Here is a 23,759-nt window from a genome sequence, read left to right as displayed (position 1 = left end):
ATGGCCACTCCGAAAATTTTGAAACCACTTATAAACTGTTCTAATCGAAGGTGCAGAGTTACCATAATGTTTATCAAGCTTCTCTTTAGTCTCCTGAGGCGTTTTGCCTTTCATAAAGTAGTGTTTAATCAACACACGAAATTCTTTTTCGTCCATTTTTTGAAAATCACTCGACTTCCTCGATTCAAACGAACGCCAAACACAAAGAAATAGACCGATCTGGTTGAAACTTGGTGTGTGTTCTTCCAAGAGATGCTACTAACTAAACATAACCTCGATACGCGCCAGTAGTGCTATCTCTCTGACTTTGCACGGACTTTTCAAACGACCCTCGTAAGAGTGATTCTTGGCAGTCTAAGATTCGCATCGTTGATGATTTGGTCACTAGTTTCTTACAGCAATGATCCAAAATGTGAACTGTACCATATTTGAAACTAGTTAAAAGGATACAAATAAAATTTTTGTAATCACTATTACACCTCTGTAACTGATTACTACGTTCGATTAGAGACAAAAAGAGTTCACTTTAAATTAAGAATTTTTAAACAAATTTAACAAAGTTATTAAGATATTTGATGGAAGTTACGATCAATATCATTATCTTTATAGATTAAATATTATAATTCATTGTAAGAAGAATGTATTCCATTTTTTTTAATTATATGTTTTTTTTATATTTATTTTGTAAATTGATTCTACTCTTGCTGTAAGATATTTTACTTGAAAGCAATAAAACATTGATTGATTGAAATTCATCTTATATTCAATTACATTTTAAAATACTCTGATGTTCCGGAAGATTAAGTATAATTTAATGCAATGATCTAATATTTGATGTTAAAAAACTAGTAATGTACTTAGGTTTTTTCTTATTCAAAATGTTTCTGAGAAGGTAATTCACAAAGAGCACAAAATAAGGAGTTTTAAGAGAAAGAGAGAAAAAACTTTTTCGAAGTATTGAAATCAAGGCCAAGATGGGAAGTTAACTGATGGCAAATTTTATAACGCAAGGAGAAAAAATGTGTGGTAGGTGGAGCCAGTTGTGATGGACTGTCAAGGTTTCCTAAGATTTATTCCATTGAATTTTCGTCATATTATTATGGCTCAATACTTATGACAGCTGCCTACAAACACGTTTGTTTTCTATGTCTGTTTTTTGCCCCAACTCCCGAACTCTTGGCTAATCGGAGCTGGTAGAGAGACGAAGAGAGAGTTTAATTCAATTTTGTTGCATGCCAAATTGATTGGTCATCTGTTTTTAATTAGTTGGTTTTATTAGTTCCGGAATTTCATGTTTCTGTGTAAGGATTTAATTATTCTTAACTCTTCCCCGTAAAAACAAGTTTTTGCAACTTTTTCTATCATCTATATCAGCGTTTCCCAACCTTTTTTGGCTCGCGTACCACTTGGTAGTACATCATGCTAAATTGTACCACTTCGTCAAAATGATTGTATTTCGTGAAATTTCTTATTCCGAGAGTTCTATTTTATTATTATTATCTTCATTTGCACAGAGATACAATGTGTCTGCAAAGGAGTTCATGTTCAGTTTATTAACTTTGTAAAGTGTAAGATCTTAGTTTTTTTTAAATAATTAAAAATTGAGTACATATTTTTCTCTTCAAAATTATTAATTAATTTACAAAGTTCTTCTTTAGGATTATTATATTTGTGCCCAAATCTTTTAAATTAATTTCTTTTAAGCATTCAACTACCTGTAAGTACCAATTAAATTTAATGTGGCTTGGATAGGAGCTTACACATTACAATCAGTCTCTTTAAGCAGATTTTTACATAGTTATCATTTAAGTTCTGACACATGATAATTCTATTAAATTTTCTTTATCTTTTATTGATAACGATGTAGCTTTTCCTAAATTTTCTTTATAGAAGGGGTTGGAATTCCAATTATCTTTGTGATTTAGGGTTTTGGAAAATACTCCATGAAAGGCAAGTTTAATCCTGTTAAATGTATTTTATTTTCTCGTATATCTTGAGATAGACCAACCTTATTACTGTACATATTAACAACTTTACTGTATAATATTATTAATTAAAATAATTTTTATGAATTATAGGAAAGATTTTTTTTTTTTTAGATTTTGTATGTCCTCCATTATTTTTTAATTCCAAGATTATTTTTCGCGTACCACCAACCAGCAACTCGCGAACCACAGGTTGGGAAACGCTGATCTATATAATTCAAGATGTATAAAGTATTACAAAATGTATTATTCTTAACATGAAAACATGGAAATTGCTAGAAATAATGTGTACAAATATCATAACTTTTAATACGATATTTGGCAAACTTATGGATTTTGCAATTTATTCAAATTTTAGATTAAGTCATGAAATGACGAAAGGGATAATTACTGTCCGGGATAAAAACTGTCCGGTGGACAGTTGCATAAGGTTGTTTAGATCGCCAAAAACTGCACGAAAAAGCGTAACGTTAAAAAACACCCAACTATGACAATTTTTTGTTTTTCTATAAACGATAAAATTCCCAAATTTTCTTTATAATATAGGGTAAACTCTCATTAATAACTGATAATAACTTGGATTAAAATGTAATAAGTAGAGGTGTAAACTTGGAGTGAAGTTGTTAACATGTACTTTTATGAGTGCATTTCGTTTTTTATATTTTGAGGTTTTACAGTTTGAATTTTTAATGTTTACATTCGTTTCTTTGTTTAAATTTTTGTCATTTATTAGAGATTCAATTGAATAAAATAAGAGTTTTAACTTCGAGATCAACTATTTGTTAATACTACTCGATATTAACAAACTATTCATATCAAATCAACATGATTTGAAGAGCTAGATTAGAGACCAAGAGTTGATGGACTGGACAATTTTTAGTGGAGAGGAAGGCATCTCTAACTTCGCCTTATGTCCTCTCATATTATTATCGCGAATGTCCTTGCAAATTTATGAAATTCTTCTCCGAGAGTTGTCAAGATGATAGTTACAACACAAATAATTACTATTAGTGTATCCTTATTTTTTTATTTTTTTTAATTACTGCCACAAGCAGTAAACGGGAGCATATCCTTTGCGCCGATGATCTAGTAATCTCTTAAGCTCACGAGAAACCACCTCCTTCGTCCTGCATTTGGTGTTGGTATGGTCTCACTCCTAAACACATTCTCCTAATCTCAGTAGTTCATCTTTTAAGCAGTGAGTGTTAAAAAAAAAAAATGGAAGTCTCTTTCTTGTCAGGCTTTAAAAGCCCAGCAGGACTCAACGTAAAATGTACGAATCAGAAAAGAGATTTTTACACAAAAACTTGTTGAATGAAGCGGCAAGTTAAAAGATCTTTACTTGTGACAGTCTAGTAATACTGTCTCATAGATTTGAATGATCTAATTGTTCATGGCATAATGTACCATATGAAGTTTTTCGATACAGAGAACGCTAGTGTGGATCCCATTGTTGGGAAGATAACAATACTTCTTTCACTGCGGGCAGGTCTTTTCAAACCTCGAAGTAAGGAAGAATTTGACTTCTTCAAGCCCACAGTACTTCTAAGAATTTCTGAAATTAATTCGTCAGTTAATAATAACGTTCCTAGTGATTCTTTAATTGAGTATTGTTTATATAAATTATCTGCTTTTAAAACAGTAAATAAAGATCAATATTTTCTTGGACTTATACATAAATCTATTTTTTTACTGTATAAGAACAAATATTTTGCTATTGTTTAATAAATATTTTGTTGATTAAAATTTATGCTAAGTTCAGCATGTAATTGATTTATGGTCGATTTTCCATCTCAATTCATAAGAATTAAATTAGAATCAAATTTTTAGAATCGGAAGAAAAATTTGTGAGTTCGAATATTAAAAATAATAGTAACAGAAAGTCATGTGAGTCTACACCAGATTTTGTTTTAGTTTAGTATGGCGAAGAAGTTATTTAATGCAACTTTCTATGCATTTTATAACGTAAACATTTTCTAGACAATAGTATTGATTAAGTATTGATTTGTGAAAGCTGTTTACACATTCTTCTTCAAATACACTAAATTATAAAAAATACACAAAAGAATTTTAGTCGATTCTACACAAAAAAAAAAAAAAAAATTCAAAAGATAATTTGTTTTTGTTAAAGAAAATTGTGCTTACCTTTGCATTCGCGTACTCTAGTACCTTCTGTAACAGTAAATAATAATGCGGCAAAAGTGATTAATGCGTAATAATATGAAAATGCCATTTTCTACAAAGTATAGTTTAAACTTATCAACTTTTTTTTAAAAAAAGGTGGTTACTTCCGAAAGTTAAGACGTTATCTAGCACACTGAAACCAAGAACGGTTTATACTTTGAATTGTGAAGGTATAGGTTGCCCCACCACAAGAATCATGATTGCCTTCTTGTGTCCATAAAGTAATCCCTCTCCAGGGATCAACTGGAATAAGTTCAACTTTCATTTGGAATGAAATAATACTAAAAGATAAAAAATAATCTAGTATATCAGCTCAAGTAGGTACTCAAATAAAAAAGACTATTTAAAAATATACTGTGACAAAGATTCAAATCTATTTTTTAAAAAAATGTTTTTGTAATGTGAACCACTATTATTTTCTAATAAAAGAGAATTTAAAAAAAACTTTGATAAATTAAATTTCTACTTTTGTTTTTATTGTTTTAAAATTTAGCAATTAATTACCATTTTGTGATGATTAAGAGATGTCAATTCCTTCAAAAAAGAAAACTCATCACGGTGCAGCTTTCATAATTTTTCTTCCAACAATTAATAATTTCTTTTTTCAAAAATTTATCTATATTTGTAATTCTATTAAGTGTTTAATGGTCTTTAATATTTGTTCACTGTGAGAAAGAAATTTATAAATAATTTATTTATTAAAAAAATGAACAATTTGAGGGATTTGTGGTAGTTCTGCCTAGCAACTAAACAATATTTACATCTTCTAAGAAGAAGTAGCCTTCCCTATTTCAGGTATTTACTTAGGTTATACTAGTTTGACAACAAGAATTAAGACTGGCACGTTTAATAACCAAATAATTCTCATAGAGTCTGTAGTTATGTTAATTTTAACAACTATTTGGATTTGGTACGAGGGTCGTTTGAAAAGTCCGTGCAAAGTCAGAGAGATAGCACTACTGGCGCGTATCGAGGTTATGTTTAGTTAGTAGCATCTCTTGGAAGAACACACACCAAGTTTCAGCCAGATCGGTCTATTTCTTTGTGTTTGGCATTCGTTTGAATCGAGGAAGTTGAGTGATTTTCAAAAAATGGACGATAAAGAATTTCGTGTGTTTATTAAACACTACTTTATGAAAGGCAAAACGCCTCAGGAGACTAAAGAGAAGCTTGATAAACATTATGGTGACTCTGCACCTTCGATTAGAACAGTTTATAAGTGGTTTCAAAATTTTCGGAGTGGCCATATGGGCACAAGTGACGCTGAACGTTCTGGACGCCCTGTTGAGGTTACTACTCCAGAAATCATTGATAAAATCCATGATATGGTGATGGATGACAGAAGAGTGAAGGTGCGTGAGATTGCTAGTGCTGTGGGCATCTCGAATGAACGGGTACATAAGTTTTTGCATCAATATTTGGACATGACAAAGCTATACGCAAGATGGGTGCCGCGATTGCTCACGCTTGACTTTAAGCGTCGTTTCGTCACTGTGGATGAAACATGGATACATCACTACACTCCTGAGACCAAAGAACAATCTAAACAATGGGTTACCAAGCGGGAATCTGCGCCAAAAAAGGCGAAGACCGTTCCTTCGGCCGGAAAGATTATGGCGACTGTCTTTTGGGATTCGCAAGGAATAATCCTCATCGACTATCTGGAAAAGGGTAAAACTATTACAGGTACATATTATTCATCGTTATTGGACCGTTTGAAAACCGAGCTGCAAGAAAAACGCCCACGATTGGCCCACAAAAAAGTCCTTTTCCATCCCGACAACGCACCAGCTCACACCTCAGCAGTTGTGGTCGCAAAATTAGTGGAAATAGGGTTCCAACTCGTTTCACATCCCCCCTATTCTCCAGACTTGGCTCCCTCGGACTACTATTTGTTCCCCAATATGAAGAAATGGCTGGCGGGAAAAAGATTTTATTCAAACGAGGAGGTGATTGCAGAAACGAATGGCTATTTTTCAGACTTGGACAAATCCTATTATTCGGAAGGGATCAACAAACTAGAGCAGCGTTGGACGAAGTGTATAAGCCTAAAAGGAGACTATGTTGAAAAATAAAAAAGGTTTACCCCAAAAAATTAAGTAGTTTTTATTTTTGCACGGACTTTTCAAACGACCCTCGTATATCTCACATTGAAATTCACATCCACAGTTATAAATTGCCACTTTATAAACACCAACATTCTGCTAACAAAAAATTTTAATATAGTAGTGTGTGTACATGGCTTTGCAGCGTCTCTCATACAAATTTACAATATTTGTAACCTTCTCGAGAAAAAGCAGTGAATGGGTTTAGTGTATCCTGAGTAAACTTTAGCTTAATACCCAAGAAAATAAAAAAAAGAAACACCTTTTAAAACTGTAACCAATACCTTCACTGCACGAGGTACACATCCTTCGGTTAACCACAGACTAGTACCTCCATTCGCTAAAACCTAGTGATTACCATAGGCACATATTGAGGTTCAAAAAGTTTGAATTCACTTTCTGCAAAGCCCTTTTCATTATTGGCAATTCAGAACGGAATCTCCTAATTTTCAAGAGCGCCTTTCTTTTATTTTTACCACCTAAGAGCATTATTTCAATGTTTATAAAAAGAAAAAACAGAAATGAGCAGAGTTTAAAAGCCTTAAATCTGTGATGATAACTGTCATCGCTTGCCTTTACTTCTTCTTTTTTTGTGGTTTTTGATTTCTATTCAATTTTATTTATTTTGTTTGCTAATAAATACAATTTTCACCTTCTAGAGCCGCTGATTATAAATTTCTGCCGTAAATTATTATTTTTATTTGATAAAAATGTTTCATTTTTAAACATTCATAGTTTATGTATTCAATTTTTACTTATCTTCGTACAAGTAGTTTCTCATCTTCACCTTTCACTCGTTTTAATACATCTGTGATAAATCACAATTTGTGTTAAATAATAGGGTTTAATATTTCTATATTTTATTTTATTTTTCGTTTCGAGATATTTAATATAATTACTTTCATATTGTTAGATTTAGGCTGCTTACAAAAATTGTAATTTAGTGACTATTTTGTCTATTCTTGACGCAAACTGATTCAATTGCAGACAGAACTATAAGATGAATAGTTTCTCTCCTTTTTGTACTCAAAAATCTTCTTCGAGAATTATAACCAACAGATTCGCAAATTATAAAAAATCTATTTAAAATAAAATATATAATAAAACTAAATAATAATAGTATTAATTTATACTATAAAGTGTAAAATAGCAATTAATTTCACCCCAAAACATATAATTTATACCAACTCAAAATATGTGATAAGTTTTATGATTACTTTTTAGCTTTCTTTAAAGATATATATAAACCTTTTTTTAATTAATGTTATGAAAAATACGACATTACTGAATATGCAACTATATTGCTATTAAGATGTACTTTTTGCCACCTGGACAAGGTTAAAAATGACAGCCTTTGGCAAAATTCCATTAGGAAACGGCAATAGATCATTCCTGTTCTTTGTTTTAATAAATTTGTACGTTAAAGATGGGAACAACTTAATTACAATTCTAAGAAGAAATCATTTTTTAGCGAATCTTCAAGGACACTTTGAGTTGCGTCAATTATAAATCTTGCTTTGTTTTTACAATCCTATTCAATTTAAGAGTACATGTGAAATAATGCAATCATCAAATTCTTTTAGTTTTACTAATAAAACAAATGTATAGATGTTATTGTAAGATAAGTAGAGTTATTTTATTTATCTTAATTTAAGGAGCCTCAACTCTAGCTTTTTTTCTGTACAATGCGAAAATTTTTCGGTACAGACTGCAATGTCCATTCATCTCCAGACAGTCAACTGTAAGAAGATAAATACGGCGAGAATAAAGATAAAAATATGTAAACAAGTAGCTACAAATATCACAGCTCGATATTGGATTGGCTGAAGGTGTGCCTAAAAAGCAAGGGAGCTATTTAAGGCCAAGCTGTGGAGCAACAGTCAGTAGAAGCAAAAAAAAAAAAAATTAAAAAAATTTGTTTTGGCTCTTTGAAGATGTTTGGTTAAATATTGCTGAAGATTTTGAAGATATGTAATGTTTACATGAACGGTTAAAACGCCCACAGTCCGTTCCACTTGGGTTTTCGACCACAACGACCACGACCACGACCGCGATTTTGGCCGTTCCACTTGCTTGTGGGCGTTGCGATCGAAAACCCAAGTGGAACGGACTGTGGGCGTTTTAACCGTTCATATAAACATTACATATGGCGGCTTCGAAAATAAGTTAGAAGCTTGAAGAGGTTATTTTTTAATTTAAACCCCATTTATAAGCAGTTATAATAAACTTTATTAATTATTGGTAAAGTTGACTTATATTAAAAGAATATATATAATTCAATTTTTTATATTACATTTTAGTGGAGTATTTATAAAATTTACGTTTAAATAAAATTAAAATGTCTTTTGTGGCAACAGTTGGATATTTATTAATAATGCTTTAGAAAGTTCTTTATCTAGTTCCGATTAGAGTGGAATGTAATTTTACAAAATCGCAATGATAAAAAGCGAAAACTTAGGCCACGTATTATTAGCTATCAGAGTAATTGATCTTTATTCAGATGAAGAATTTAAAAGTTATTTCAGGTAAATGATTTTGTGTTATTCAGTGATTTAGTATGTAAAGGGATAAGTAATTATTTATTTATTTATTTTTTGTAGACTTTCGAGAAACACATTCTATTATTTACATGAAATAATACTTTCATTTACATGAGATAATTTTTTCGGTCGCCATATTTTGTTTTAAAAATTGCGCCATATTTCTGAACGCCCACTTCGACCCAGCTCTATAGATGGGGCGTTGTGGGCTTTGCATGAGCGAAAATAGTGACGTCATTAGTGACGTTTTCGCCACGACCACAACGACCGCGGTCGCCAAGTGGAACGCACCCTTAGAAATCTCTTCAACTCATTGCTATGATTCTTTGCGAAGGTTGCAGTGAACTGATAGAACTCCGAATATATATTAATAGATACATATATATGTGAATCCTAGAAATATATCCGAGATATGTATATTTAAGTGAATCCTATGTATTCCTAGGTATATTGTATATAACTTAAATTAATATTGAATTATTTACATAAATATAATAGAGAATACGACAGAACATGATGCAAATATCGAAAGATATGTACATATCTACTGCACCTTATTTACATATAAGTTGTACATACGTATGAATATATTCATCTGATTTTGGTTCCCATGATTAGTGTATCTTTCTTGTTAAAAAATAAATAAATAAATACCTTGTTGGCTAAAAAGTATTTGTCCCACCATTTCACATAGTTAAGTGAACCTATTATTACTATCCGTTCGAAATCTTTTAGGCTAAATTAGTTTGTTTATTCAATTTCTCTCTCAAAGCGGAACAATATTTTAAAATATTGAGGTGATTACATTCTGAGAAAAATAATTAGTAAATAATTTGGTATACAAAAAAATAATTGTATGAAATTGTTAGTTTCTAACAATAAGTTCCGAAGTTTTGTATTTTTTTTTTTTTTAAACAAGTGTTTTCAACTGAAATACAAAACAAAATGGCTTAACTTTCCTGCATCTATATAGAAACATGAATTCATCTGTTATCTTGACTTTAAACGTAATTCTCTATCCTAAATCTATAAGACCTAAGAAAGTTTATCTTGAATAAGAAAATAAGGCAAAATAGTTTTTTCGTTTATTCGCAAACAGCGTTTCTTTAATGCGCTTCCAAGTAATTATGTAGTTCATGAGACACTCTAATTAATAATTGTGTTTTTAAATTGTGGACAGGCTGGCAAAAAAAAACAAAAAAAAAAACGAAAAAGATGAATCAGTTTCTTGCAAGCAGGTCTCTGGGAAATTTAAGCAAAAAATACCAGGAAGTAATGACTTAAAGAAGAAGGAAAATGGAACTCTATCTTGATTTCCAGTAAATTGAGTGGCAAATGTTAGATTGTAGACAAGAAAACGAATAGAATTACCTTACTACACATCCTTAGTGAAAATAATATCTTCATGGAGCCGGAACCTAGAGATGTTTCCAAAGCTTTCTACATGAATAGATGTCACTGCTACTATGAAGACAAGATATTATTCCATCTTATATTTGGGCTGACAGGTAGAAAATGGTTTGAAAGTCATTCACTGTAATGTAAAAAAAAAAAGTTTATTTGACATCAGCTGGATGGTAGTTACCCTACCATAGTGAGCTCTGGGAACCTTAAAAAAATCTTAAATTTGAGATTGATTCCGTCATTCTATGTCAACGCCAAGTAGGATAAACATAAAACCGGGCAGTGGCAATTATTATTCTCTTTAATAGAAATGTATTCTCTATTGTGCAGTTTCTTTTTATTTGTAATCAAATTAACTTTTAATAATAGACTAAAATCAATTATCTGTCAACAAAGAAAAGGTTTACCTTAAACAAATTAAGGCTATTAAAATACCAGCACAGAATCCTAAGAATATTATAATCCGCAGAAAGCGTTTTAAGAACTTAGAAACACCTCAAATGGAGTAAAATGTGATACATGATTCAAATTCTGGCCATAGACAGATTGCTTGTAAAAAGCAATTTATACGGGCTTTATTGAATACGAGGTATTTAGAATCAGCTTTAGAAAAAAAATATACCAACGAATTTTCATTGTAAGAATGTTATTCTTACAAATGGAACAAATTTTTGTGGTGCTGCCGGCAATGCATACGTTGAGAGGGAAATTAAAATTAATCTTTCCGGAAACCTATTTCTTTTAATAATAATTTATTGTACCTGATATATTGTAAATGATTACCATTATTACATCACTTTTTAAGTTTGTTAAATAATCCAAAAGTGAACTATTATTAAATCAAATCACTTTCACCAATGTAAACAAAAATAAAATCTCCACGATGCCACAAGCTAGTAAACTAAATCAGGTTAAAATAAACTTAGCCGAAGAATACCGATAATTGCCGACTACATTCGGTTAGATGTACAATAGTTGAAACAGCTTGTGGAAGGTAACAGGCCGCTAAGGCAGCATGGGTTCTGACCCATGTAAAATCTTTGTGTGAGTGAGGTAATTCCAAGAAAAATGGTCACTAACACAAAGATCTTACATGGGTCAGAACCCAAGCTGCCTTAGCCGCCTGTTACCTTCCTATCTGTTTAACTGCAACTACCCGAATGAAGTCGGCAATCATCGGTATTATTCGGTTCAGTTTATTTTATTTAATCACCTTTAATTTACTAGTACATAGTAAAATAAAGTCGTTTGAACCTGTTGCACTCACTCTTACTTAGATTATGCAACACATAACTCTTAATTAAAATTTGTTGAGGTTTTTTCATAATATTATTCTAATTACTGTATTAACTATGATTTTAATATCAATAATTCTATTCCAACCCAGTTAATATTTTTACATTTCACTTATTACGCTAAAAGAAAAACTGCTGATTATGCTGCAACCATCTATGTATTTGCTCGTAGGTTTTTCTGGATTTTCCTCCCTAAAGTAAGTTAAGTAACTTTTAAATGACTGACTTGAGAGAATAAGGAATAAATTAGATTGTATTTAATAATTTTTTGTATTCAATTTTTCAAGGAAACGCTGCAGGGAAACTAGGAAATTATGAATTTTATCTCTCCGCTCTCATTTATTAGTTTAATTTTAAAAATCTTTTTAGGAAAAGGAAATTAATCATTAAAATCCTCACGAGTTCTATTATAAAAAAAAATCAAACAGTGGAATGCATTGTGGTCTTTTACTCTGAACGTTTCCTAAAGAATACTGTAAGCATCACATTATGATGAAAAGAAATTGGTTTTGGTGGTTTGTACAAATCAGATTTCATGTACCTATCTAAGAGCAATTATACTTCAAGAAAATAAAAGCCAGAACTGTTCGATTTAAATGTTTAAAAATGTGTAAGAATCTCCCTTTCTCTCTGTAAGTACTTTGAAGAATCACTTAAGAATCTTGATTTCTATTTTCACATCAATCTATTCTGTTTTAAGTATTCAATTATGTGCTTTATACAATCAAAAAGTATTGGAGACTTCTATCTATTCGATTGCAGTGTACATGATTATAAGAAAGAAATATATACATAGTACTGTTCTTAGTAAAACCAGTTACTTGGATCTCTTGTAAATAAAAGTCTTCTTGTCCGACTTCAATTACTTTAACATTCGCCGACGACACTGCAATTCTATCCCCTCATTTAGATCCTGTAAAAGCAAGCGGCGAACACCATTCACACCTAAATATTTTCGAGCTTTGGCAGCAAAAGTGGAGAATCAAAAGTGAATAAATGAAATCTAAATACTTAGTATTTACTCAATCTCAGTACACAACACACCACTCTAGTCATTACAACCCTCTGATCCACATGGTCACCAGTACTCTTCCCATCGCAGACTAAAGCGGCTGTGGCATCTCGTACGTGACGTGACGTGAGCACTCAACACCGATCTCCTAGGATTGTTGCAGAGTAAACTTGCCATCAGAACTGGATGGTAGTCGTTCACTTCAGTCATGTCGCTGGGTGCGCGTGTATGTATGTAAAAACAACATGCGTGTATATGAATTTGCACAATTTCCATATCTCTCATCTCTTATGACTGTTGTACATTGATTTCAGTTGCAAAATAAATAAAAAAAAAAAAAAATTGAGCTAAAAGCATTAAAAGGAAGATAAATGAATAATAAAATTATTTATTATTTATTTATTAATTATATATTTCATTTAATAAATATAAATATGTGAGAAACATAACATACATATTTTATTCCATACATTTAATGTTAACAATCAAAAAAATAATTAAGTAGATATTTACAAAATAGTCATGGTGAAATCTATTAGTAATTAATTAAAAACAAGTCTAGCTTAATAAGCAGAACTTCTCACAGTCCATATTTTACAAAGCGGTTACAAGTATTTACCTCGATGATTGGTTACAGGTAATTTAAAAAAATAATTTCAAGTTTTATTCACAGGATTCCAAAGCCTTAATAAATTAAGAACTTTATTTATATAATGGCACCATTCAAGTCTTTCTTGTAGGGAGTCAGCAGAAAGCAGATATCTAAAAAGGCAAACAAGAATATAGCAAGCAAATCAGATATTTATTTTTACCCTTATTTTAGATTCCTTATTTTACTGCACAAAACAAAATGTACATACCTGATGATTTCAGTTTCTATTCCAACTCTTCTACATTCTAGCATTACAGTATCAGTTCTAACACATACATCTTTAGGTGCAAGCCCAACTTCTCGTGTAATACACTCTGATAAATCGATTGTTTCAAAGCATGACTAAAAAAACAAGAAACTCGATATTAAAAAATCACTTTAGTAATTAAAATATTGTAGATAGACATATACACAGAAATACTCACAGCCATGGCTCTCTCTGGATCAGGATAACAACAAAAGGATAAATGGTGTCCTTTCAGTATACACCAGGCTCTTTTCCAAGCACCAAAACCTCCTATTTCTTGGAAAAGTGTTAGAAAACCTAAAGTTTGCGTAAATTACTGTAATAACTCTGTAATTATACAAATAATATACATAAAATTAAATTCCAATCAATATGCATACCTTCATGTCGAATATTATCCAAATTAACCTGCCCTTTTACTTTCATTTCTAAGAAACCTTCTATAGGTGAATTACCTGGAACCTAAGAAAACGTTTCTGAGATAATTTTAGCTCAAATAATTTGCAGATATATGTGTATTTTTGACAATGTTTCCATTATAATCTTAAATATACTGTATCTATGTACCTTATTAAGTGTAAAATGATTTCTGGTAATATCCTTCAGTGAAAAAACTACAAATCCAATTAACTGAAAACTTGGCGACCTGTAAAATGCCAATGATGACAATAAATTTTAATTAAATAAGAAAAATGGGTAAAAAGTTGTTCAGAATATACCTGATAGCGTTGGGGCCAGCTGGGCTCTCGACTACTCCGAAGTTTCTCTTGTTTTCCTTTTTACTACTTTTCTTTGGAGTAAGTTTTAGTTTTTCCTAAAAAAAAAATTAAAAAAATTTTTTGTAATTTATTATCAACAGTGAATGTGATGATATTTTTGAAACAATAACAGCTACAGTGGAGGGAAAAAAAACGGGTTCCAGGGGCTTATTACTTCTAATTTGACGGAATATTACCTTACTGAATTCTCCTCTCATATGATGCATAAAACTTTTATTAGTAAGTGCATAAACTTCAACTGTAGTCTGTAGATTATGCCTAACCTTCTCAATCTGTCAAATAAGAAAATAACACATGAAATATTTACAGTTTTATATAGAGAACAAAAACTTACTTTAATAAATAATAACACAAACAATTACAAACCTGAACTGGCTTCTTGAAAACCAGACGATTACCATCTGTCAATGCTTGCCTCGTAAGAGGTAATATTTCTGTAGCTTGCACTGTACAACCACTTTTTACCAAGCAGAGCAGATGTATTGTTTCATCTAAAGCACCTTTAAAGGTAAGTGTAGAAATCGAAATTAGTGAAAGTATTAAGAAATAAAAAATATTTTTAAAAAAAAGAAAAGATTACTTATTTTTTCTTTCGCTTATTTTTGAAATCAAGTTTTCAACATAAATACATTTATTGCAGGCGACCAAATCAGAAAAAAATTTTAACTATGTTTTGGCAACCAAAATATCTTTCCGTTCATCAAATTAAAATTTTACCATTTTCTTGATACGATTCCAACAACATGTCTCCAATAATTTTTTTAATTCATTAATTTGCCTTAATTTTTGAGATTACGAGAAGGTAATCCCTGAAAGTGTCAGAGAGTTCTAAACCATGCATTATACCCAAAGGCAATTCATTGGCAGCTGTACATCGCAGATTCAACGTAAAACCATATATTTCCGGCGAGATTTTAGAATAATCGTACGACATGAACGCTCTTCTTCGTCTAATTACTTGAGTGATATCTTTAAATCCGACAAACATAAAAATAGCATACATATTGTTCGATGTATAGATTCTATTATTTAAATCAATGTAAAAGAATGAAAAAAACATCGGAGCAACTATTACAACTATCTTGGTATTTTTTGAAAATCTACCAGGAATACATTCAATGACCATGAAATATGGTCAAGATTGGCTCAAAACTTTTCTGTGAAACGAACAATACGTGTCTGTGCTAGTTAATACACTACTTTTTGTTTTTTTTTTCTTACTTACTAGGTATGCGCTTCGCTTTTACTGAAAGAGACTCTATCTTAAGGGTTCCATCCTCTTGAATCTCAGATTTTCCACCAGGATATAGTTTTTGTTCAACAGTAAGCCTTTCTAGCTCATGTGTAGCTGCTATTCTGCGAGAAGCTGTGGAAACAACAATAATTATTTGTAATCTTTTCTTTTTTCAACAAAAAAAATGCTAAACAGGGAACGCGTTCAGATGTTGGGTTTAGAAGAGTATCAACTATATGAGAATTCTAAATATATTCTTATATGAGAATCATATCGTACGATTCCATATAATATATTATAAGAGTAACAACTAAAAAAAAAAAGTAAAAAGTAAAGTAATCGCCTATTTTTTCAGGCGGGGCTTGACGTCCAACTACCATTTACTAGGTGTCGTGGATGGAGGCGACTAGCAAACGTACTTTACTATTTCTCATTTAACCATTAAATAAAATCCATGGCCAAGACCGGGAATCGAACCCAGTACGACAATGCATATTAGCTTTGCAGGTCTCAAGAGCAACAACTATTGGAATCATCTTTAATTAGCGCAGCAAATACGAATTGATTGTGTTTTTTTTTAGGATCCTTCTCAACAAATAAAATTGTTACTAACTTCAAAGAAATCAAAGAGAGAATCTAGATCAAGTTTAGAAGCACAAAAACTAGGCCAGGGCCAGCGTGAAACTCGAATACAATGCAATATCATTTCCTTGAAATGCTAAGAATTACCCCCCGAGAAAAAATAATGTATCCAACACTAGTTTTACGTTTATTTACTGCAACTTACTCGCTAATAATAATAATTTTTCAGCTTCCAATTCCTCTGTTGATCCACTAAATTTTATGGTGGCCATACAATGATTTAAAGCTTGACTCGCCTGGGAAATTGTAACAACCTGCCTTTTTATCTAAAATAGAAGATAATTTATTACGAAAATATTTTAACTAAAGAATAGATATTAAACTACTTATAATTTTACAATTAAGTCTCATTTCTCACTTCGATTTGTAGTTCTTCCATCTTTTGTTTTACTAATTCTTCTTCACAAAATGATTCTTCTGGAGAATCAACTTCCATTTTAGAAACATCTGCATGCACTTCTTTTTTAATTGGAGTTTTCTGCAAATGAATGTTCCTTGATTTTTAGAAATATTAAAATAAAAAGAAGAAATGTTTCATGATTCCAGGATGCAATCAAACAATTTGTGCAGTTCTTTTTCGGTTTTATAGAATTTTTAAAGTTAATAAATTCATATTTACCAATAAAGACGTCTGCTGTTTCCTGTAAAGTGACACTGTATAGACTAGAGGTGTGCTTGGTCCATCACTTTCTTTTGCTTTAAAGTTGTTACTTGATTCATCTGATGGAGTATGCTGTTTCTGAATTATGGTAGGTTTATCCGCAGGTACTTTCAACTCAGCTGATACTATACACGGCTTAGAATACTGTCACAAAAAGTTTTTATTTATGATTTCTTACAATTAAATAAATATTAAATTACATACAAAAAGAAAAAATTCTACTATTACCTGTTTTTCAGTTTTTATATATGTATCTTCTTTCTTATTTTCTTCTTTTACTTTTTTAGGAGGCGTTGGCTCACCTAAAGCTTCATCTAGAAAATCATCAATTTCATGTAAAACTCTAGATTCATCTGCTGTGATATTCTCTTCAGATCCATCTTTAGATCCATTTGATGTTTCTATAGAACTGTCCGAACTATTTAGATTTGCAGAATGAGGGTATGTTTTGAGTAGTGAATGAGAAGATCTCTGAAAATATTAATATTTAATTAAAAAATTAAAATATGAACTAGAATAACTGTTTAGATTTATCACACAATGCTTTACTGTAAAGATGATTGGTAAAATGTGACTTATTGCTCGATATCTAATTGACCCGCTAGTTTGTCTATTTTTGTAACTTCTTGTCTCCATTAAGCAAGTTTTAAGGACTTACTACAAATTTCCTATTTCTTAAATTAGGGATCCTTCTCATTTCTATACTTAAAAATTCATTAATTTTTTATAATGAAAAATATCCATACAAATGATAAAGTAAATCAAATCTATCTGTAATAATATATAAATTTGGAAGATGATGAAAGGAGTGATTAAATAAGAAACAAAGATATACACTCTAGTGCTCTGCATTGTTTGTAAGTTTACAATTGAACTTACAATTTGAGTACAATTATTTCACTAACATGCGGCTAAATATTAATTTTAGAACAGAAATAGTAATAGATAAAAAGGCACCACGGTAGCCGAGCGGGTTAAGAGGCGAGACCAGCAAAGCTAATATGCATTGGGTACTGGGTTCGATTCCCGGTCTTGGCGTTGGATTTTATTTAATGGTTAAATGAGAAATAGTAAAGTACGTTTGCTAGTCGCCTCCGTACACGACACCTAGTAAATGGTAGTTAAACGTTAAGCCCCGCCTGAAAAAATAGGCGATTACTTTACTTTACTAGTAATAGATACAAACGGTTTCAGATTATGGAATAAGGAATAAACTTATTTACAAGTAAATATTTTAGTATTTAATTATAAAATACAAATAGATTTTCTGTTAATTAGCGGTTTTAAGTTCCCTCTCATGTTCTTTAAAATGATACTTTTCTTAGAAGAGTAAAGATTGTTTTATATGTTTGTTACTGACGTAATTTTTATCATTTATTTTTTTCTCCAATATTTTAATTGAAAAAAGTGACTCAATAGGGATTAAAATACAAAAATATTTTAATTTTGTTGCGAATAATTAGGAAGGATAATATAAATACCTTCAAATTGCTCCTAGAATTCTCCCTAGAAGAAGCTACAATATGTTTTCCAAAAGATTGGGCAGAATCTTCTGATTCGATGGAAACATCTTGAGCTTCAGAAGTGCATTCACTATTATCTGAAATTCTAATTTTAATAATTTCGTTATTATAAAAAAAAATCTTCAAACATTTATTATGCTTCTAAATTGATTAAAAATTAAATTTCAAACCTATCTTCACCAGCTTCACTAATTGTTTCCAAATCTGATTGTCTTTCCTCTTCCATGAAATCTGAGTCCGTCTCAATGTCAGCAATACTTGGATACAGACTTTTTGGAGGTGATACTCTGATAGGTTTAATTCCTTCGAGAGCTGTAAAAAAAAAAAAAAAAAAAATCATGAATAACAACTATTCAAAAGGTATTCCTATAATATGCTTTGCAAAGAATAATTTTGGAGATTATATTTAGTACTACCATTTTTCAAATTATTTTAAATTTTTTAAGAGTACTTTCTAAATATACCTATTTTAACGCCAGGTGAAACACTTGATTTCCTCTCCTTTTTAGGAGAAGTACCAGGTGACTTCAGTACTTCAATGAGCGAGTCTAAAAAAATAAAGTGACTATTATTTTGCGTAAATACACAAGATAATCAACATCATTTTATTCTTTCATTCACAGGAATCAGTAATATAAACTTAAATAATATACTTGTGTTTTTTGACAAAGAAAATAACACTTAAAAATTTTGATTTGATGAAAGAACACTTTTTTCTTTTTCCAGCTAATTTTCTATGCTCTAACCCATCGGTCTTTGATGGCTTAGGTTTGACTGAATTTATTGCTCTTTAGTTAATTTATCGACTATATCTCAGGGGCAGATGATTGCACAGAGTTCAAATTTGATATTTCGTTTAAGTGCCACCACAGGAAGCGACAGTTAATTTTTGGTCAAAATAGCTCCACCGAAAGTACCACTTTACTGAATAGATTTTTCACTTTTTTAACTTTTTCTCAAAAACCACTACTTGGATTTTCTTCAAACTTAATATAATTATAGCTCACAAATAGTACTACAACTTTTATAGGAAACATTTTTCTGGATTATTTCAAATAAGGGCACTTTTGGAGGAGGCGTAGGTCAGGCAATCCGGTAGAATGCCAGTTTGCTGCAATAAATGGACTTACTATTTTTGCTAGGATACTCTTTACAGAACAAATATTTTGTATATGCCAGCATAAGGGTCTGTGACATCTATTAAGTTCTAATCAAAATTAATGAAAGTTTAATGCATTAAAATTAATGATATCAATTGTAACAAAATGTCAAACACATGCTAGTTCGAAAGTTTCTAAATAACTGAAATTAAGAAATGAAGTATGAATGAAATGTTGGATACTTGCTGATTTGTATACCTTTTGTCGTTTAATCAGCCCTTATACTTAACTTATTAAACTGTGAGTTTATTAACGGAGATTTAACAATTCAACATGCATTTCCTTCAAAAATTAATTAATAATAAAAAAAAAATGAATCTGTACACTTACTATTCTTGAAAGTAGAGGGTGATGAAAAACTGTTTTCCCCAAAAGGCATGGGAGGTGGAATTGGTATATTTCTAGATGGTGAAGTTGGCGTATTGTTCAAAGAACCAACATCACTCTGAAAATGATATTGAATTCTGTCAAGCTAGAAAGTTAAATTTCATTTTAATATTTACGCGTCCAGGAAAATGGACAGCCAAATTGTATGCTCGAATATGAGTACTAACTGGAAATTTGTTTTCAACCTCTTTCCTCTTCTTGTCCCATCTATTCCTCAGTTCTTCTATTTCTCTTCTTCTTTCTAAAATTTCTCTTGTTACGTTATCCCCCACGGTAGGGCGTTCAGGAGTTTCTAATGCTGGAGCCTGTCTCAAAGTTGATGCAAGATGCGGAGTTCGTACTGGACCTAGAATTTGAAAAGAGTTTCCCCAATTTAAATTCATTTTCGTACTTAATTAAAAATCTGTTTAATTTCAACATCTCTCATCTTTGATAAAAATGTTTTATAATTCATTACCTGGAGTAATTTTACAATTTGGTGTTTTAGGTAGTGGCGTATTAATTTTACTATCATCAGATCTTAAGACCTTAGTTGGTACCGCCATAGCAAATGGTGCTTTTGGTAGTATAGCTGTTCCGTTATCACCTCGTTCAAATAAAGCTTTTCTAAAAATGTACATAATTTTTTTTTTAAATATCTGTTTTATATTATTACATTTTCAGCATATAAATCCAAATTACCTATCAGCTAAGGGTAGCTCAGCCGGATCTTTGACGAATGTTTTTTTAGGACTGGTAGCAACCTCATATTTGGCAGCCATTTTAAGTACTTCACAAGGCTGAGAACTCATTCCTGACGGTAAAAATCTATAAATCAAACATCAATTTTAGGAAAATTCTCAGAAGATTCAATCAGGTTAAATTATGATATCACTTATCACTATCAATTACATCCCTTTGCAATTGTATTTTTATTTTTAAAACTGTTTTAAGGGAGTATTAATATCGACTTTTAATGGAAACTTTTCTTATATCGCCTTTTTATTCGTCTACCTAACCATCTTCAGAAGCTTACAATGAAAAATTGTAGTTTTCAGAGTTTTTTTAACTTTTCCTTTAAGAATAATCCTATTATTGTTTCGTATAGTCAACTCTTTTTTATTTTCTTTCATTAAGATAATTCGTTTTACATCTTGTGCTGTTTGTTTACTCTTGTCTTTTTATTTTCCGATTTTTTGGAATTCTCTTTTCGGGCGATTATCATAAATAAATCGATATCATATTTTTCATTTACTAATGAAAATTACTAGTTTTACTATTACTATCAACTAAAAATATTACTAACTTACTATTACTAGTCTTAGGAGTTTTTACACTCATATTTTCTTTAAGAACTCAATAGTGAGACGAAACTAGAACTGGCCATCTACATCTGACATTCAAAAAATATCAAAAATACTGACCTTTAAAAAACAGAAATGAGTTTAAGGCAAATATGACAACTTAAAATTATCTTCTCAAAGTGAAAAACTCCTAAAATTATTAATTTCTAATAACAAATGGAAAGCCAAACATTTCTTTACACATGAGAATCGCCCAAAAAGGTAAGTACAAATGATACAAAATACAAAAGATAAGATCAAAATGATAAAGAAAATGTTTAGAACATGTGACTGAGTTCAAACAATCTATCTTTGTGAAGAGGAAGACTATAAAAAACAATATGACGATTCTTAAAAATAATACAGTAAAAAACTCCAATTTTTTTAATAAAAGCCTCTAAAGATGGTCTGATAGGCCAGAAGTCAGGCGATTTAAAAAAAAAGGGAAATTAGAAAATAGACCAGTAAGAGTAGTTATTAATATACTTGTGAATTAAGAAATAAAGCTTTTTTTTAATATTTGTAAAAACTGGAAAGTCTTCTATTCATAAACTAGTAACATCTTACTTATATTACTTATGAGTAATTAATCTTAATTACCTGTGAGCATTATTTGTAGGCTGCGATACATCTTTTATTAGTTCTTTATTAACACCAATTTTAGGAGTGATTTTCACAGGTGATTTGACAGGAGATTGACTTATTATTTTATTATGACATTTTCCAGGAGAATTACTAGGTGATTTATAATCAAAAACAAGATGTTGTTTTGATTCACATCGTTGAAAACCCTGAGCTTCCTAAAAGAGACATGAAAACAAATGAAGTCTAGGCACTGTTTACAAAACGTCGAAGTTTTTTTTTTGTTATTAGATTTAAAATTATTCTTTAAATTTTAATATTTATGTAAACACATTTTCACTTACAAGTGTTTTTGCAATAGAATCTTCGATTAAGACCTTTTTGGTTTCTTTAACAGGTTTCTTAACTTCATTTCCTACATTGCATTGTTTTTTAATTTCTTGATTATTTCGGTTGCCAAGAACTTTGGGCTTAATAAGTCCCACCTAACAAAAAAAGAAAAACAATATTTAACCAAACTAATAATTTACAAAAATAAACAATAATATTCAGGATGACTGAATTGAAAACAAACATTCAAGTTACCTTTACTGGTGATGTCTTTTTGCTACTTGCTAAATCATCTTCCCAATTATTTATAGTGTTTGCTAAAGCAGCAAATCGTGCCCTTCTAGCCTGACTTAATTTCCCGGCAGGCAGCCCAACAGAATTAGGTGAAACACTATCATTATCAATGGTTCTATGAATAGGTGATGAAACTTCTTCTCCTAGGAAAAAAATTAAACATAATTGAACAAAAAAAGAGTACAAATATATTTTTTATTATCATAATATTAGTTTAAAATAAAGAAAATTGCAACAAAAGCAATGTACCAGCATATAGTTTTCCAAGTTTATCCAACTTCAACTTTACAGCATTTCTCAAAACATAATTTGATGAAGTTATTGAATCGGAATTTTCTTTGTCATTTTCGCTGTTCCAAGATGTCAATTCTGTTTCTTCTAAGCAAAAAAAAAAAAAATACATTGAGTTTTATGTAATTAAAGCAACTTTTTTATATAAAAAATAAAGTAAAATTTTGTCTGGAACGATGCAGTGGCAGCATAGAAAATAATACAGTCTTGAACAATAACAGTACAATTTATAAGTTAGACCCTTAAGAGCTCTTTAGAGATTCATTAGTTTACTAAATTTAATAGCATGCCCTTCGGATTCATGTAATCAAGTACGAAACAAATTAGTTTTACTATACGAGAAAAAGCCTCTACACAATTCTAATTAAAATAAATTCCTAAAATTAAAATGTCAATGTTAATCATTCTATTCTAAACAGTCTTGAATAAATCCATGAAATTTAAATTATACATACTTTCCCCCAAAAGTTGTTGAGCTTCGCTCTCAAGATCTTCGTCCAGTTTTTTAATATGATTCTCAAATTCAACTTTTCTTAAACGTGCTCTCTCTAACATGCGCTAATAAATGAAAACAATTTATCATATTCTCATATGAAAAAATCGGAAGGGATATTATTATATATGGGCACAATGATTACATAAAATAAAAGATCTTTAAAAATCACCTGTGCATCATTATTCATTGTGACGTTACCTATACACTTTTACTATAGAAAAGAAGTTAAATTATTTCGATGCTTATTGCTAAATTACACGTTACCGAGACTACAACGCTGAACACACTGTTTTCATAACAACTATAATCCGTTGCAGGTTCTAACGGTCATTTTCTTGCCTTTACTTTGAGCCAATAATAACGGTTCGTGTTTAACTAATATTTAAAAATTATTAAATAAGTATTTTATTTTATTTAAAAGTAATGCGATCCTTACATTTGTTAAAAAAAAAAATTGGTAAGGATTTAATATTAATAAAATTAATACATATCGAAATAAGATTAATTTTACAGTTTTATGACAGAAAAGTAATTTATTCAAAGCAGAAGGCTTTGGACACGAGGGTTAAAATGGCTCAAAAATTCAAATTTTAGATTTATTTCCCTTCATAAATAAGTCTGGAATTTATACACC

At 30.5% G+C, this 23,759-nt stretch overlaps 1 protein-coding gene across 2 annotated transcripts in view; it reads right to left on the bottom strand.

The window, feature by feature from the left end:
- Positions 1–23,457, bottom strand: part of LOC141454261 (anillin-like) — a 45,713-nt gene extending 22,256 nt beyond the window's left edge. The window contains exons 1-27 of one of the 2 annotated variants that reach the window (XM_074128316.1): positions 23,295–23,457; positions 23,085–23,187; positions 22,588–22,716; positions 22,300–22,481; positions 22,059–22,199; positions 21,733–21,932; positions 20,492–20,617; positions 20,268–20,416; positions 19,978–20,156; positions 19,754–19,895; positions 18,728–18,811; positions 18,434–18,575; positions 18,222–18,348; positions 16,969–17,211; positions 16,699–16,884; positions 16,438–16,557; positions 16,225–16,345; positions 15,429–15,569; positions 14,570–14,703; positions 14,380–14,475; positions 14,144–14,238; positions 13,992–14,070; positions 13,805–13,886; positions 13,603–13,721; positions 13,386–13,519; positions 12,536–13,287; positions 10,186–10,348 (exon numbers count right to left, since the gene is read on the bottom strand). In XM_074128316.1, coding sequence (XP_073984417.1) covers positions 13,182–13,287; positions 13,386–13,519; positions 13,603–13,721; positions 13,805–13,886; positions 13,992–14,070; positions 14,144–14,238; positions 14,380–14,475; positions 14,570–14,703; positions 15,429–15,569; positions 16,225–16,345; positions 16,438–16,557; positions 16,699–16,884; positions 16,969–17,211; positions 18,222–18,348; positions 18,434–18,575; positions 18,728–18,811; positions 19,754–19,895; positions 19,978–20,156; positions 20,268–20,416; positions 20,492–20,617; positions 21,733–21,932; positions 22,059–22,199; positions 22,300–22,481; positions 22,588–22,716; positions 23,085–23,187; positions 23,295–23,312 — 3,378 coding nt within the window. In that variant the 5' untranslated portion in view covers positions 23,313–23,457 and the 3' untranslated portion in view covers positions 10,186–10,348; positions 12,536–13,181. The remainder of the gene's footprint in view (positions 1–10,185; positions 10,349–12,535; positions 13,288–13,385; positions 13,520–13,602; positions 13,722–13,804; positions 13,887–13,991; positions 14,071–14,143; positions 14,239–14,379; positions 14,476–14,569; positions 14,704–15,428; positions 15,570–16,224; positions 16,346–16,437; positions 16,558–16,698; positions 16,885–16,968; positions 17,212–18,221; positions 18,349–18,433; positions 18,576–18,727; positions 18,812–19,753; positions 19,896–19,977; positions 20,157–20,267; positions 20,417–20,491; positions 20,618–21,732; positions 21,933–22,058; positions 22,200–22,299; positions 22,482–22,587; positions 22,717–23,084; positions 23,188–23,294) is intronic. The other variant, XM_074128317.1, reaches the window with a different exon arrangement.
- Between the last annotated feature and the right edge of the window lie 302 nt (positions 23,458–23,759).

Source organism: Rhodnius prolixus, unplaced genomic scaffold (genome assembly GCF_049639745.1).
Source record: "Rhodnius prolixus isolate KJV_2025 unplaced genomic scaffold, Rpr scaffold_9, whole genome shotgun sequence".
Classification (NCBI taxonomy): Eukaryota; Metazoa; Arthropoda; class Insecta; order Hemiptera; family Reduviidae; genus Rhodnius; species Rhodnius prolixus.
The sequence above is the reverse complement of the archived record's forward strand: the minus strand, read 5'-3'. Positions and strand labels throughout refer to the sequence as shown.